Source organism: Rattus norvegicus, chromosome 8, assembly GCF_036323735.1.
Source record: "Rattus norvegicus strain BN/NHsdMcwi chromosome 8, GRCr8, whole genome shotgun sequence".
In the NCBI taxonomy this organism is placed as follows: Eukaryota; Metazoa; Chordata; class Mammalia; order Rodentia; family Muridae; genus Rattus; species Rattus norvegicus.
In genome coordinates, this window is record NC_086026.1 from 118,260,753 (window position 1) to 118,276,701 (window position 15,949).

Below are 15,949 nucleotides of genomic sequence, written 5' to 3' on the forward strand. Positions count from 1 at the left end.
ACACCAAGCAGGCTCTATTTATGTGTTTATACTATATATGTCTATATATAGTAAAATATATTGAATATACTTTAATATAGAGTGATATAAATATATATTTAATATAAATATATTTGTATTATGCTTAATATAGATTTGTAAATTTAATCTAAATTCATGTTAATATATATATTTATATAGTATGTATTATGTACTTATTCTTATATTTGTTTACACTCTATTTATTTTATGTTATATTTATTATTTATATGTAAATATAAATTACATCTTTGTATATGTAAGACAAGGAAAAGAAGGCCATGAATTTGAAAGAGAGCAAGGTGGTAGTTCATGGAGCACTTGAAGGGAAGAAAGAGAGGGGGAAATGATGTAATTATAACCTGAAAAAAAGTATTAAAAAAAATACCTTAGGAATCTTTGAATAGTCTAGTGCCTGTCCGTGGAGAGTTTATGAATTTATAATTCGTTTTTCTTGCCACCAACAGATGTTCCTGCCAGTGGGATGTATTTCATGACATACGAATGGCTTAAAAATCTCTTCACTCCACAGGGAAAGAGGTGAGAAGAACATTAGAATGTGGAAGCCGTTTCCCACTGCTGGGTAGGTTGTCCTCTCTGGTAGTAGGTCTGAAGCAGACATACTTGTTCTTTGCCCCCTGATTGGTTCCTTCAGTAGCTGCTGGGGTACGGCTAACACCACCTACCCTGTACCTTACTCCATCCAGGAGGATTCTGAATGCCACACGGAACCTCCTCCAGCAGAGTGGCAGCTGCCAGGCCCCAGAGCTTGAGCCTCTTCCCCAGTAATTTCCTCCCTGAGTATGATGGAGGAACTGGTCTAAATACTGCTGCCAGGCTGTTGTCTGACTGGGTTGTGATGTTCTGCAGTGTCCATGACCTCAGTGTGCCTCGGGTCCTGGTGGCTGGCGGCTTTGCAGGGATCTTCAATTGGGTTGTGGCAATCCCCCCAGACGTGCTCAAGTCTCGATTCCAGACCGGTGAGTGGTGTGGATGTGGGTGGAACATGTCTAGCATTGACTACCCTGGAGTACAGAGGTTTTGCTCTTGCTGTTTGGAAAGGGGTCATCTAGGGCAGGCTGGCCTCTAACTTGCTATATAACCAAGAATGATCTTGAATTCTTTTTTTTTTTTTTCATCTTTATTAACTTGAGTATTTCTTATTTACATTTCAATTGTTATTCCCCTTCCCGGTTTCTGGGCCAACATCCCCCTAACCCATCCCCCTCCCCTTTATATAAGTGTTCCCCTCCCCCCATTACTGCCCTCCCCCCAACAATCACATTCACTGGGGGTTCAGTCTTGGCAGGACCAAGGGCTTCCCCTTCCACTGATGCTCTTACTAGGCTATTCATTGCTACCTATGCGGTTGGAGCCCAGGGTCAGTCCATGTATAGTCTGGGTAGTGGCTTAGTCCCTGGAAGCTCTGGTTGGTTGGCATTGTTGTTCATATGGGGTCTCAAGCCCCTTCAAGCTCTTCCAGTCCTTTCTCTGATTCCTTCAACGGGGGTCCCATTCTCAGTTCAGTGGTTTAATGATGGCATTTGCCTATGTATTTGCTGTATTCTGGCTGTGTCTCTCAGGAGAGATCTACATCCGGTTCCTGTCGGCCTGCACTTCTTTGCTTCATCCATCTTATCTAGTTTGGTGGCTCTATATGTATGGGCCACATGTGGGGCAGGCTCTGAATGGGTGTTCCTTCTGCCTCTGTTCTAAACTTTGGCCCCCTATCCCTTCCCAAGGGTATTCTTGTTCCCCTTTTAAAGAAGGAGTGAAGCACTCACATTTTGGTCATCCATCTTGAGTTTCATGTGTTCTGTGCATCTAGGGCAATTCAAGCATTTGGGCTAATATCCACTTATCAATGAGTGCATACCATGTGTGTGTTTCTGTGATTTGGTTACCTCACTCAGGATGACATTTTCGAGTTCCATCCATTTGTCTATGAATTTCATAAAGCCATTAGTTTTTGATAGCTAAGTAATATTCCATTGTGTAGACGTACCACATTTTCTGTATCCATTCCTCTGTTGAAGGGCATCTGGGTTCTTTCCAGCTTCTGGCTCTTATAAATAAGGCTGCTATGAACACAGTGGAGCACGTGTCTTTGTTATATGTTGGGGCATCTTCTTGCTCCCTGCCTCTCCCTCCCAAGTGCTCCTCATAAGCAAGCATGTGCCCTGGAGTGCCGAGGTCTTTTTTTTTCTTCTTCTTCTTTTTTTTTTTTTCTTTTTTTCGGAGCTGGGGACCAAACCCAGGGCCTTGCGCTTGCTAGGCAAGCGCTCTACCACTGAGCTAAATCCCCAACCCCGTGCCGAGGTCTTAAGATTCTGAGGATAGACCTTCTCCTTTCCAATGTCTGCCTGAACAACCTTCTCCTTCACATTCATACTCTAGATTTACTTTCATGTCAGCCTAGACAGAAAATAAAAAAGCCTTACTGTTCCTCTTCAACATGGCCAGAGGCTGTTTAATTCAATTTTTAAGTCCTTTGGCACTAATAATCTAGACATTCCCGTCTTTGCCCCAGTGTGAGCTAAGCTGCGGAGTGCTGCTAAGTTGTAGCCTTCAAAGTATCCTTGTCCTGGTGCTATTTCTGACCCACCAGATGTAATTATTAGATTGTTGTCATGTGTGTTACCATGGTCAGGTCACAAAGCTTCTTAGAGCTTTAAAAAATTGGGTTCTGCCCTGCAGCACCTCCTGGAAAATATCCTAATGGTTTCAGAGATGTGTTGAGAGAGCTGATCCGAGAAGAAGGAGTCACCTCCTTGTACAAAGGGTTCAATGCAGTCATGATCCGAGCCTTCCCAGCCAATGCTGTGAGTATTTGATGGGACTGTGATTCCTTCCTGCTGGATGGGTGGGAGGATCTGACTTTGGCTCGCTCTTGGGATTGCACTGCAACTCAGCATGGAGGCTCAGCCAGAGCTTCCACATCTGCTTGCTTTCCTGCAGCTGCCTGCAGAGCTCCTTAAGGTCAGGGACTTGAATATTTACCTGCTTTTCAGAAGTGGGGGTTGCAGGACATAGATATTCTCTCTCTCTCTCTCTCTCTCTCTCTCTCTTTCTCTCTCTCTCTCTCTCTCTCTCTCTCACACACACACACACACACACACACACACACACACACACACACACACGACTCTTGGGAGTCAGTGACTGTAACTCCCCTTTTCCACTCCCCCCACTTCTTTCTTCTTTTAACAGGGCTCTACTGTGTAGTTCAAGAGGGTCACGTTGGTTTCAAACTGTAGATCTCCCTGATTTAGCTTCCAGAGTGTTGGGTGCACAGGTGTTTATTGCCACAGCCAGCTTAAGTTGCTCCCTTAATCTGGGTGGGAATGGGATTAAGGAAGGGGCTAACCCAGCGTGATCCTCAGATGGTATCTACAAGTAGTCACCCTCTCTTTCTGGTTTTTCTTTTCCACCCAACCTCATCTTAGGCCTGTTTCCTTGGCTTTGAAATTGCCATGAAGATCCTCAATTGGATTGCCCCCAACTTGTGAGGCTGAAGACTGTTGAAGACCTTTGGATGCTGGAAGACTGTTGCCGAGAAGCAGGGGCAGGACTGGGAAGCCCTGAGGGTGAGGGGAGGGAAGTGGTGTGATCAGAGCCCCAGGCATGACTGTGATGGTGAAACTGTTGCCTTAATGACATCCTCTACCTTATGTAACTTGGTGCCATTTTGAAACTTGAATATAGAAGGTTTCCAGAGAATTGGAGATGGAATAAATAGTTTATAGACTCGCTACCTTTGACCAAATTGCCACCTACTGGTTGACTGAAGGCCCTACTTACTATACTCAAATACTCCTTACCAAAGAGTTGATGGCTGACTCTCTGGATGCCCCTTGCCTATTCTCAACCAGCTAACCCAGGAGCTGGAATCTTTAATTGCTAGCCATGAAAACCCAAGAGATGTCCACAGTACCATCTACTCCTGGCCATACACAGGGATGTGGATGTGAAGCACACATCTGTCTGCCCAAAGGACTAGGCAGACAATACCTAAGGTTAGCCCACCTGTTATCCACTGGTTTTTGATATTTTTACACAAGAAATACTAATAATAAAATGACAATTGTCTAAACCCCCTGGAGAAGGTGGAGAATTTTCCCTCCTACACAGTGAAGACAGCCCCAGCCTCCTGGGATAAGTGTGAAAGCCACAATGTAGGAAGGCTCTTTTTGCACATTCTTCCCCCATGAGAGCACTCAGTTTTAACAGGAAACAATAAATATTGTTTCTAATTTTTCCATTGTGTGATATTTTCTCTCATGATTCAGGGCACTTCAGCAGGGGTAGGCTGTACCTTGGAGGCTGTCAGGGATCCAGTGTCTATTTCTGGAGGCCATAGGCTGGGCCTCTAGTAGGGAAGGAGGCTGTTTCGGCTGACCTGGATTTCTCTGGCTCTCTTGATGTTCAAAGGAAGATGGGTGGGGCTGAGAGACGTGACTGTCTGTCCGGCAGGCTGCCACCACTGACCTGGCTTGTAAGTCAGCCTTCATTGTCCTTCCTGTCCTGAGCATGTCACGTGCTGTCTGAGTTTACAGATGACAAGTCCTAAAAGGACATAAACAGTCCCGAGTCAGGGGTGGCTGTGGTCGGCACTTGCTGTATGCAGTGCATCAAGTGTACCCATCCTGGTTTGATTCATTCTACCATGATGATACGCAGGTCTGGGCAGAAGAGATTGGAAAAGGCTAGGTGGGGAGTCCTAAGCTACATGGCAGAGCTCGGTAAAGGGAGCTTGGCTTTCCTGGCACTGTCCTCCCTGGCCAGTGTCACTTCCTGCCTCAGAGCAGCCCCACAGAGATCCTTGGGACTTGGCTTTAGAATTATCACACTGAGCATGAGGGACAGAGGGACCTTCTCCTGGGAGTCACCTGGGGTGTGTAGCTAACTGTGCAGGAAGCCGAAGATTAGAGAGTTCAAAGAAGAACACTATTCAAAGCACTATATTTCTGAGTGAGAATTGTGGCTTAAGTATGGGGGCTCAGAGGGTAACGGTATGTGCCACCAAGACTGGCCGCCCCGATTTGATCCCTTGGTCCCACATGGTGGAAGGAGAGAATATTTTTTTTTAAATTTATTTTATGTATGTGACTTCACTGCCACTGTCTTCGGACAGACCAGAGAGGGCATCATTACAGATGGTTGTGAGCCACCATGTGGTTGCTGGGAATTGAACTCAGAGCCTCTGGAAGAGCAGTCAGTGCTCTTTTTTTTTTTCTTTTTTTCTTTTTCTTTTTTTCGGAGCTGGGGACCGAACCCAGGGCCTTGCGCTTGCTAGGCAAGCTCTCTACCACTGAGCTAAATCCCCAACCCCCCCTTTTTTTTTAAGATTTATTTATTTATTATATACACTGTAGCTGTCTTCAGACACACCAGAAGAAGGCATCAGACCCCATTACAGATGGTTGTGAGCCACCATGTGGTTGCTGGGATTTGAACTCAGGACCTCTGGAAGAGCAGTCAGTGCTCTTAACCACTGAGCCATCTCTCCAGCCCCAGTCAGTGCTCTTAACCACTGAGCCATCTCTCCAGCCTGGAATGGGAGAATGAAGGGACTCCTGTAAGTTGTCCTCTGACCTCTACATACAACATGTGCACACCCACTACCCAATAATAAAGTATAGTAAAAATCTTAAGAGCAAGTTCCAGGACAGCCAGGGCTACACAGAGAAACCTGTCTTGAAAACAAGCAAACCAAAAAGGACTATGGCTAAATAGAAAATAGCTTTTGTTTGAGGCAGGGTCTTCTTATTAATCCCTTTTTGGCCTCAGAATCTCTGTGTAGTTGAGGACGATGACCTTGAACTTCTGAGCTTTCAAGTCCCTCACAAGCACTGATATTGTAAGTGTGCTTCACCGAGATGAGTTTATGGGGTGCTGGGAACTGAACCCAGGGCTCTAGCCAAGCATTAGGCAATACCAGTTTTGCTATATCCTCAGCCAAAAAATAAAATTTTCATTTTTCCCCCACAGCTAGCATTTTATTCAGATAGCAGTCTCATTACACACGGTCCAAGAACATTGATATAAGAACTCAAATCGGAAGTTAAAGATTGGTCTTCAAACATCATAGCCAACAACACCACGTTTGCCTAAGATCTCTCCAATATAAAACCACATCCACACCTCAGTGGCCACCAAACCGTTCAGCACGGCTTCCTTCACTGTAAGGTGTTTGAAGCCACCAGCTTTGGCACTGTGAATTATTTTTTTCATGTTCTGAATAGCTGTAGGGATTTCACCAGGGGTTGGGGGAACCAGCTCAACCTTGGCGTAGTGCCAAAATGTGGCTAATCGAGGCTCTGAGTAAGTCACGGCAGCGGCCACCATCAACGATGCCTTCTCCGTGAAGTTACAGATGAACTTGGGCCATGGTCTAAGGTGGAAGGTTCGTCTCCCCGAACCACCGGCTGAAATCAAAATTTTCATTTTTTATGTGTGTGTATGTGTGTGTATATATGTGTGTATATGTGTATGTGTGTGTGTATGTGTGTGTGTATATATGTGTGTATGTGTGTGAGTGTGTGTATGTGTGTATGTGTGTGTATGTGTGTGTATATGTGTGTATGTGTGTGTATATGTGTGTGTGTGAGTGTGTGTGTATGTGTATGATGTGTATGTGTGTGTCAGCATGTGGGTATGTGCACAGGTGCAGGTGTTTGAGGAGGCCAGAGGCCAACTGGGGTTAAAACTGCCTGATGTAGGTGCCTGGTGTAACTGCCTGAGGTAGAGTCAAACTCAGGCTCTCTGAACTGCAAGTGCTCTTAACTGATAAGCCACCTCCTTAGCTACCCCACCCCGCTTTTTGTTTATTTGAGTCAGTGTGACCGTCTTGTAGCCCAGGCTGACATCAAATTCGTTATATAGCTGAGGATAACCTTGAATTCCTGGTCCTCCTAAGTGGTGGGATTACACATATGTATCTCCACATCTGGCTGAAAACAACATTTCATCTGTATGTGTTTACGAATGGATGTGTGTGGGTAAGACTTTGTGTGTGTGTGTGTGTGTGTGTGTGTGTGTGTGTGTGTGTGTGTGTGTGTATGTGTGAGTGTGTGGGTATGTGTGTGTGTATATGTGTGAGTGTGTGTATGTGTGTGTGCGTGTACGTGTGTGCATGTGTGTGTGTGTTTGAGTGTGTGTGTGTGCAAGCACAGGGACTTGTGCAGAAGCCGAAGGAGGAAGTTGAGTGTTCTGTCCGTTCACTCTCCACTCTGCTCCTCCTCTGAGATTCTCCCACTGAACTGGAGCTAGGCTGAGGGTCAGCCCCAGCCATCTTCTCTCTGCCCCTCATGTTGCTGGGGTTACACACACACACACACACACACACACACACACACACACACACACACACGATCATGCCCAGGTTTTTCCATGGGTTCTGGAGATTTGAACTCAGACACACATGCTTGTATAATAGTTGCTGTCACCCGCTGAGACACCTCTAGAGCCCCAGTTTTAGGTAACTTTAACAAAAGAAAGAGACAAAAAGCAGGGGCCCTTGGCCCGGGAAGGTTAATTCAACTTTAACCTTACTCACCTCTCTCATGCTAGAGGATCTCAGTGACCAGAAGATAGCTATACACATGCCTCCCTGAGGCTCGCACTCCTCCTTTCTTCCCTCCTCCCTCCCTCTCTTCTCTCTCTCTCCCACCCTCTCTCTCCTCTCTCCTTTTAAGCGAAGTTATCATGAAGTTATTATGCTGAGGGAGAGACTTTAGATTTTAAGTGCAGACCTGAGAGGGGAGAGAGACTTCAGAAGAGTATGGCACCCGGGACAGGTCTCTCTGAGAGCAGCCCAGGCCTTTTTTTTTTTTTTTCCCCGGAGCTGGGGACCGAACCCAGGGCCTTGCGCTCTACCACTGAGCTAAACCCCCAGCCCCAAGCCCAGGCCTTCTTGACACTCCCCAGGAAATGAGGGCACCCAGGACAGGTCTCTCTGAGAGCAGCCCAGGTCCTCTTGACACTCCCCAGGAAATGAGACTGTCCAGAAACCTCAGCCCTAGGCCGAAAGCTCACATTGGAGTATTTGCATTTCAGCCAAATGCCAGCCATTCTCCTGGGGTAGGATCATTTTCCCTTGGAGACGCTTCACATTTGAAAGTGGAGTGTTTTGCTTCCTTGATGTTCATGCTGGGGGATTATTTCATCCCTCTGCACTTTGAGAGGACCCGGAGTCAAACAGGGAAGCCTCTGGAGGCATGCTTCTGAAAGGAGTGAGCAGATGGCAAGCGACTCCCTCCCAGCCAGGCCTTGCTTTTATGATGTACCTTGAAATGCCACCTGTTCCTTCTATATCTCTTCCCGACAGGAGTATGGGGTGGGGGTGGGGGATTTGGGACCTCCCCAAAGATTTCTCTGTCACAAACAAATGAAAGCCAGGCAGTGACTGATCAGGGGATTTTGTCCTGGTTGGAATTTCTTAAGAAGTTGTAACTGGGCTAAGGGTGAGGGACAGGGCAGGCTGTAACAGTGGCCATGCAGAAGCACAGTAACACTGTCTCTGACATAAGAGATGTATCTCCCCTGTATCTATTTTGTTCACTATAGCCTTGTGAAGCTACAGTCCATTCCCCCCAGCCCCCAAACATACCCACACACACTTGTCTCTTTCTTTGAATCCATCCCATTACGTATCCCAGGCTGGCCTCAAACTTGCTATGTAGCTCAACCGGCTCTTGGACTGTGCTTCGGCCTCCTAAGGGCTGGGATTGCAGACATGTCCCACTAGACAAAGTTCTCGTACACCTTTCCTGTCTTCTTCATTGTCTCTCCTTTCCCCCTCTCCTGCCTTCTCCTCCTCATTTCTTAGTTTTAGGCAGCACAGGCCTGTAATTTCAGCTGTCCAGAAGGCTGAGGCAGAAGGATCACAGTGAATTCAAGGCCAGCCTGGGCAATTTTGTGAGACTATCTCAAAATAAAACTGAAGGGGGGTTTGGAGCTGTGTATGACTGACTAGTACAGAGTTTGCTTAAGAGATATGTGAAGCCCCAGATTCAATTCAATGCTAGGCAAGACTATTCTGGCAGTGGGCTCTGCCTCTCTCCAATTCTCCAATCCTCCTCTTTTAACTCAATATTTAATTAGATCATTTTAATTTTCTACATTTTTCAGATGTAGAAAGCCAAGCTATGAATAAGAGATCTATAAAGACCATTAGCAAGCTGGTAACAGAGGGACCTGTGTCTAGGTGTGTCTAAGTGGCCCGAAGAAACTCTTGTGATGTTATTGTGAGGCTAACTTGACCTAGGCTGCGAGAGACCTGCCTGTATTTTCTGGGTCAAGGTTCAAGTACCTGTGAGTCAGGTCAAGAGTGTCAAGTAGTGTCCTGATTGTCACTGAAAAGGCCCTGAGGGCCTGCTGCTCCCTGAGGGCTCCCTTTTCGGCTTTCTCCACTGTGGCAAACACACAAACGCTCTGGTCCTGTGACTTTGTTTCTTGAGCTTCTTTCCCAGTTTCTTTCCTTGCCCTAAAGTATCTCAAAAGCAGACAATGGCCTGCTGCAGACATTGACACTTTCTTGGGACCCAATGTCCCAGGAAAGAAAGGATTGGCTCACAGGTACAGAAACAGGTGACCTGGGAATTAACTGTTCCCCAGAGCAGGGATGGTTGTTAAAATAGATCACCTAGATTGAAGGCTGCACCCCATAGGGGGAGGCATCATGTAGACCAAAGGACGGATAGGTAAGGGCAGAGAAAAGTTTCCCATCTCTCCTGCTAATTAGAGGCTCATAAATGCTTCTAAGGTTAAAAAAGAAGCATAAGTAGTAAGTGAACTGCAAAGGCTTAGTCAATGAGTCATTGTTCCTACAATGACACTGTCATACAGCGGTGCTCAGGCAACTAGCAGGTTCCAGGGAACAGGTGGGGTCGGGAGGAGCTTCAGGAAGCTGAGCCCGGGATGTGGCACAGTTAGAGTGTTGTCAAGCATGCCCAAGGCCCTTGGTTCAATCCTCAACACAGAATAAACTGAGCATAGTAACACATGCCTGTAATCCTAACTCTTCAGAGATGGACACAGGAGAATCAAGAGTTTAAGGTTGTCACACAGCCTCTTGGTCAGGTACGTGGGTTGTTTCCACTGAGGTTGAGTTCCCTTAGTAAATAAAGGGTATGAGGTAAGTAAGCTGAGACCTGGGCCAAGGGCAAGACTTCAAGGAGGGGAATGGAATGGTTTTAAGTAATAAACCTCTTAAGAGTATAGGAAATTCGGGGTTGGGGATTTAGCTCAGTGGTAGAGCACTTGCCTAGCAAGCGCAAGGCCCTGGGTTCGGTCCCCAGCTCTGAAGGAAAAAAAAAAAAAGAGTATAGGAAATTCACTATTTTACTGAAAACAGCTGTTGGTAACATGCCTAAGTTTGCTTTCATCCAGACCCTCCCTGCTGTTGGGCTAAACAGCGTCTGTCCCACCTCTGCAATTACAAAAGCCTCTGAGAACTAGCCTCATTGTATTTATGTCTGTATCTGTGGCTGGTGGTGTGGTGGTCTGTGCATGATGGTCATTACCTGAGGGTTGTGAGGAAGGTAACAAGGACTAAGGGACTGGATTGTGCTCCCTTCTGAAGGTCTCTGCTCCAGGCTTATCCACCCACCATTGTCACTTGCTCTTAGCAGCTGCTCTTAGCAGTCAGTACTAGCTAAGGTGGGTTTGGTTGCCATGGTAACAGCCAGTAGTATAGCTGGACAGGCTTGAATGCAGGCAGGATGGGATTCAGGACAAAGGTTGAAGATGCAGGGCTCAGACCCCTGATGTTCTCTTTTGTTACAAGGCCTTTTAGTTAGCATAAATGGGCATTCATGACAGCGCCTGCTACTGTAATTATTGAAGGATGGGGAAGAGAGAGACTCTCCCTTTGGAGACCCAGGAGTGAGGGAGGTAGTCAGATCAGACCTACAAGCTATCTAACTTCACTGTGAGTCTGATATATGGAGGAAGGTAAGGAGCAGCTGCAAGGGTGTCTAATTTCTGTTCATGTCAGCCCTCCGAGGATCTTGTTGTGACTTTCAGTGTTAAAATCCATTTAGGCTCGGAACTACGTAACAACCTCTATCGCTGAGTTACAGCCTAGTTCCTCTTTAAAACAGCTGCTTTTAGATTTATGTGGATGAGTGTTTCACCTCCATGTATGTATCTGAGGTCTCTATCTTCTGTGGATCCCCTGGAACTGGAGTTCTGAAGAGTTGTGACAGTATTTGGGTACTGGGAATCTAACCCAGATTTTCTATGAGAACAATGACTGTTCTTAGCCCACTGTGTTGCCTAGATTTGTCTCATACTCCTGTGCACAAGAGTGATTTTTTTTTTCCTGCCTCATTCTCCTGAGTAATGGGGCCTGTAGAGGATGTGTTGCTACGCTAGGCTAGGGTGCTCTCTGAATGCTGTCTGCTGGACAGATAGATGGTTAGGCTGTGCTGCATCTGTTAACAAGTCAGGAAAACCAAACTGCTTCTGGCACAGGCCAATAGGGTTCCAGTGTTCTAGGAGACCCTGTCCACACCCAGCTCTGTCAACAACCTTTCTCTCCTCTATTTTGTAATTGAGGTCAGAGTTCTAACTCTTCATATGCCTGTGCCCCATTTAAAACATGTAAGACCTGATAATGTGGGAAGACTTGGACTTGGAGTTGTAAATTTGCCTTTCCAAACGGTTGAGTTCAAGGTCAACCTGCTCTAAAACGGGAGTTCCAGGACAGACAGGGCTACGCAGAGGAATCCTGTCTTGAAAAACCAAACCAAACCAACCCCACCCCCCAAAAAAGAAAGAGCTAGTCAGGTCAAGAGTAGGAGAGACCTCTCTCCCCTATTTTGCTTTTTTTTTTTTTTTTTTTTTTGGTTCTTTTTTTTCGGAGCTGGGGCCTTGCGCTTCCTAGGCAAGCGCTCTACCACTGAGCTAAATCCCTGCTTTGTTTTTTTGTTTTTGTTTTGTTTTGTTTCTCATGTAACCCAGGCTAGACTTGAACTATGTAGCAGCTTTGAAGGAAATGATACATATGACAGGGAAGTCAGGAGAGCAGTTTCTGCTTCTTTGTTGCAGTTGCTGAAATTTATCATTCATTCATTCATTCTTCATTCATTCTCCATAAGTATGCCATCAGTGCCCAGCCAACATGCTGGACACTGCTTCCCCACCGCTCAACACATATTCAGGGACGTACAGCTGTTTGTAGTCTCAGCTCTACCTAGCCTAGGGTCTGGGCCGGCCTCTGACTGAGTACCTCAGTAAGTAAGGTATTCCCCTGTCACCATACACAGCTCAGTTCCCAGCAGCACTGAGGTTTTGGGTTTGTGCCAGGTCCGTATGGGCGGTGCTAGTGGAGATCTTAATTAATACTGGTTAATTACCAGGTGGTGCTTAACAATCCCAATACCCTTCAGGTTCCCAAGTCTATAGCTCATGAATTGCTGGCTGGTTCCAGCAGGGAAAGGGAGGACAGTATTCTCACTGGGTCTTTGTCCTGCACCTAGGCTGGATATTCCGGGAAGGTCTGTCACTTCTTTTGTTCTATTCAAGTTTGGCGAAATGAGGGAACAAATTGGGTAACGGCAGGTGCCTCTCTGATTCACCTCTGCCCTCTTCCCAGAAGCAAAAGACAACACAGCCTGTGCTCTGGTCAACTTCACCAAATAGTGTGGCCCAGGGCTCAGGGTTGATAGTGGGGGAAGGAGTGTAAGTCTAGACCTGAAGACCAGGATGGAGATGTCCAAAAGGAGGAACAAGCCAAAATGTCTGTCCGGCACCCAGACTTATTCTGCTTTCTCACTGTCCACAATTGGCTGAGTGAGCTCTTTCAGAGTTATTTCTCTGCCTGGGGCTCCCAAATGACTATCTCACCAAAACTTTTACTTCCCCTTTGACATCTCACGACCTCATACTTGACTCCTTAGGACCTCAGGCAGTCAGGCGCAAGCACCGCTCTACCTGTCAGTCAAGGTGCTTCTGGCTTGCCTACTAGGTCTTTGTTCTTGTTGTACAGGATTTTCCTCCAGATCTTCCTCTGGGCAAGTCCTGCTCGGAACTTTGGGGTTAGCATTAATGCCATTCCCTCGAGTGTGAGCACTCTGGTCCTCCACCAGAGCAGGGGTCAAGGTGAAGTGGTCCTGTGCCACCTCAGTGTCCCAGGCTCTCAGCATGCACCAAAAGCATAAGTGAAAGGTCTTTGTGACCAGGCGAGACGCACTAACCAGCTTGCCTGCAACTGGGCCACTTTTTCCTCATCTCCGGGGCCTCCCGCACCTTGACCATGGACTGCTCCGAGAGCGGGAGGCTCAGCGGCGCACGCGCACTCTGGGCCAGCTCTCGGCCGGGGACGCGCACGCCCGCGGCCGCGTGCGTCACAACCCGGGCGCCTGCCGCGCCCGTCCAGCTCGCCTGCCCGGCGGTCCCCGCGCGGCGGCGGCGGCGGCGGCGGCGGCGGCGGCGGCGGCGGCGGCGGCGGCGGCTGCGGCCGGGTGACAACAGCAGCGGCGCCAGGCTGGCTTGCTAGCGGAAGGGTTGCGCGGCCCGCACAACAAACTCACACCCGGCCAGAACAAGGCGCGACGCAAGGCAGGCCGAGGCGGGCCGCGCGGGAGACCTCGGGCGCGGAGTGACAGGCCGGCGTGAGGGAGCGCGCAGGTTGCGGCCGCCGGCGGCCCCGACCCGCCGGCCCTCTCAGCGGTCGCCGGCATGAGCCACATCCAGATCCCACCGGGGCTCACGGAGCTGCTGCAGGGCTACACCGTGGAGGTGCTTCGGCAGCAGCCGCCCGACCTCGTCGACTTCGCGGTGGAGTACTTCACACGCCTGCGCGAGGCCCGCCGCCAGGAATCAGACTCGTTCATCGCCCCCCCGACGACCTTTCACGCGCAGGAGTCCAGCGGGGTCCCCGTCATCGAGGAGGACGGGGAGAGTGAATCGGACTCGGACGATGAGGATCTGGAAGGTAGGCGGGCGGGGCAAGGCCGAGGTGCGATGTGGGCACCGAACGAAGGGTTCAGGGAGGGACTCGAGGGCCGGCCACGGGTGCCCTGGGCCCGGCGCCCGGTCTTGCCCAGGGCCGAGACCCGAGAGCTCTCCAGCTGCTTGGGTTCCCCGGCGTGCGAGGATTCCAAATTGAGCTCCGCGGTTCTCTGAGCCCGAGCGTTCACAGAGAGTGATTTGTCAGATTCTGCCTTGAATGAAGCGTGCGCGTTCTTTGGTCCGCGTGGTGGCGCGGAGCTTAAGTCGGTCCCGCCAGAAGCTGGTTTGCCTCCTCTGCCTTAGACCCCATAGCCTGCTTGCTTTCCGAAGGCAAGAGCACCAGCGCCCCGCAGCTGGTCCCGAATAAACAGGATGCTAACTTCATTTGCAAAGAATTCAGCTTTGGAAGAATTATTGCTGAAAACTATTTTTTTTTTTTTGGAGACGAGGTCGATCGCCTTGCTTAAGCAGGAGCTCAGTAGGTAGTTCAAGCTGGCCTCGAACTTGTGGCGATCTGTCTGCCTCTACCTCGATGAAAACCTTGTAAGCAGACACAAGAGGAAAAATGAGCTGAAGCCCTCCCTGAATGCTGTCACTTACATTCAATAGTTGGCCTCCTCCCCCAATATTGTCACTCACGTTCAACAGCTATCAGTATTTTTCACCATTGTCTCACCTATATATTTCCCTCTCTCCCTTTGCTTAAGTATTAAAAGGAAATTTCAGTTATGCCATTTTATTCGTGCCCAGTTAATTATGCGTCTCTTCTTCTCCTCAATATAATCGTTTAAAGTTTAGAAATTTAAAGTTTCGGTATGATATTCAATGTTAAAACAATTGAATCATATTGGTGAGCATAATCAATGCCTTGATTAGTGTGTTGATTGCCGGGAAGTATACAAAGTAACATTCTACTCACTTGATTTAAGTAAGAATGTCAAGGAGCAATTTTATTTCCTTGGTTGCTTTCCCTCATGCTTTGTTAACTTTAATAGAGTTAGCCTGCTTTAATTTTTAAAATTTTAATTAATCACGTTTTCCTTTTTTTTTCTTTCTGTTTTTTTTTTCGGAGCTGGGGACCGAACCCAGGGCCTTGCGCTTCCTAGGCAAGCGCTCTACCACTGAGCTAAATCCCCAACCCCTCCTTTTTTTTTTTTTTTTTTTTTTTTAAATTGAGACAAGGTCTCACTGTGTAGCCTTGGATGACCTAGACCAAGTTGGCTTTGACCTCATGAGATCTGCATATCTCTGCCTCCTGAGTGGTGCTGGGATTGAAAATGGGCACCCGTGCCCAACACCGGCAAGCTTAGTTTTGGTTATGTGTTTGTATGTACGCCCCCACATGTGTATGCATGCTGTATTTGGCATCTCTCAGAGGTCAGAAGAAGATACAGAGGGTTGTGAGCCACCAAGTGGGTGCTGGGAATTAAAACAGGGTTCTGGGGAAGAGCGGCCAGCAGCCCCTTTTATTTTATGTTCCAGCACTGAACCTCACCCCTCCCTTCAGAGTATTAATGAGCACAGGCCTTCTGCTTGGAATACTAAAACTCTGCAGTTGGGTGACAGCGATGGCTATCTTTTTCTGTCAGCTTTGCTGTTTTGTTAGATTGCAGACTCCTGGCTCCTGCCTTCAGGTACTCCTCCCTGTTTAGCTTTCTTTGGCTGCCTTTGTGCTTGGCCTTCTGCTTCTGGTTGACTTCTCTACTTGCAACCGTTTCTTATTTGGATGTGCTACATTGTATCAGCAATTACTGATCCTTTTCTCTTTCTACTTTGTGTGTAGAGTGAATGTGCTGCTCTAGACTCTGCTGCAGGGTTACTCTGTGGATGGATGTTTTCATTATTCTTGAATATACTCAGAAATACCAAGCCCTCCCTCCCCCTTTTTCCTTATAGATAGGGTTTGAAAACTAAACTCAGTCCTGAGTTTCTATTCTGCCTCAGCTTCTCCAGTGCTAGACATGCAGCACCA

At 47.7% G+C, this 15,949-nt stretch overlaps 3 protein-coding genes and 1 long non-coding RNA gene across 7 annotated transcripts in view; 2 read left to right on the top strand and 2 right to left on the bottom strand.

The window, feature by feature from the left end:
• Slc25a20 (solute carrier family 25 member 20) overlaps positions 1 to 4,275 on the top strand; it is a 21,455-nt gene extending 17,180 nt beyond the window's left edge. Inside the window, exons 6-9 of the mRNA NM_053965.2 lie at positions 486 to 558; positions 889 to 998; positions 2,716 to 2,840; positions 3,465 to 4,275. Of these exons, the coding sequence (NP_446417.2) occupies positions 486 to 558; positions 889 to 998; positions 2,716 to 2,840; positions 3,465 to 3,527 (371 nt within the window). The 3' untranslated portion in view covers positions 3,528 to 4,275. The remainder of the gene's footprint in view (positions 1 to 485; positions 559 to 888; positions 999 to 2,715; positions 2,841 to 3,464) is intronic.
• Positions 1 to 13,310, bottom strand: part of LOC120094262 (uncharacterized) — a 44,266-nt gene extending 30,956 nt beyond the window's left edge. Inside the window, exon 1 of one of the 3 annotated variants that reach the window (XR_010054484.1) lies at positions 13,221 to 13,310. Coding sequence is in view for 2 of the 3 variants with exons in the window: in XM_063266469.1 (XP_063122539.1) it covers positions 6,097 to 6,465 (369 nt within the window). In the remaining variant the exon portion in view is untranslated. Of the gene's footprint in view, positions 1 to 4,506; positions 10,535 to 13,220 lie in introns of those variants that run through there. The other 2 variants (XM_063266469.1, XM_063266470.1) reach the window with 2 other exon arrangements.
• On the bottom strand, positions 4,265 to 13,202 carry LOC134480235 (uncharacterized). Its single transcript, XR_010054486.1, has 2 exons — positions 12,958 to 13,202; positions 4,265 to 4,584 (listed from the first exon to the last, which is right to left on the bottom strand). It is a non-coding gene; the product is annotated as an uncharacterized LOC134480235 (long non-coding RNA).
• Positions 10,856 to 15,949, top strand: part of Prkar2a (protein kinase cAMP-dependent type II regulatory subunit alpha) — a 65,725-nt gene continuing 60,631 nt past the window's right edge. The window contains exon 1 of one of the 2 annotated variants that reach the window (XM_039080973.2): positions 10,856 to 10,974. In XM_039080973.2, the coding sequence (XP_038936901.1) occupies positions 10,965 to 10,974 (10 nt within the window). In that variant the 5' untranslated portion in view covers positions 10,856 to 10,964. 2 annotated transcript variants of the gene reach the window in all.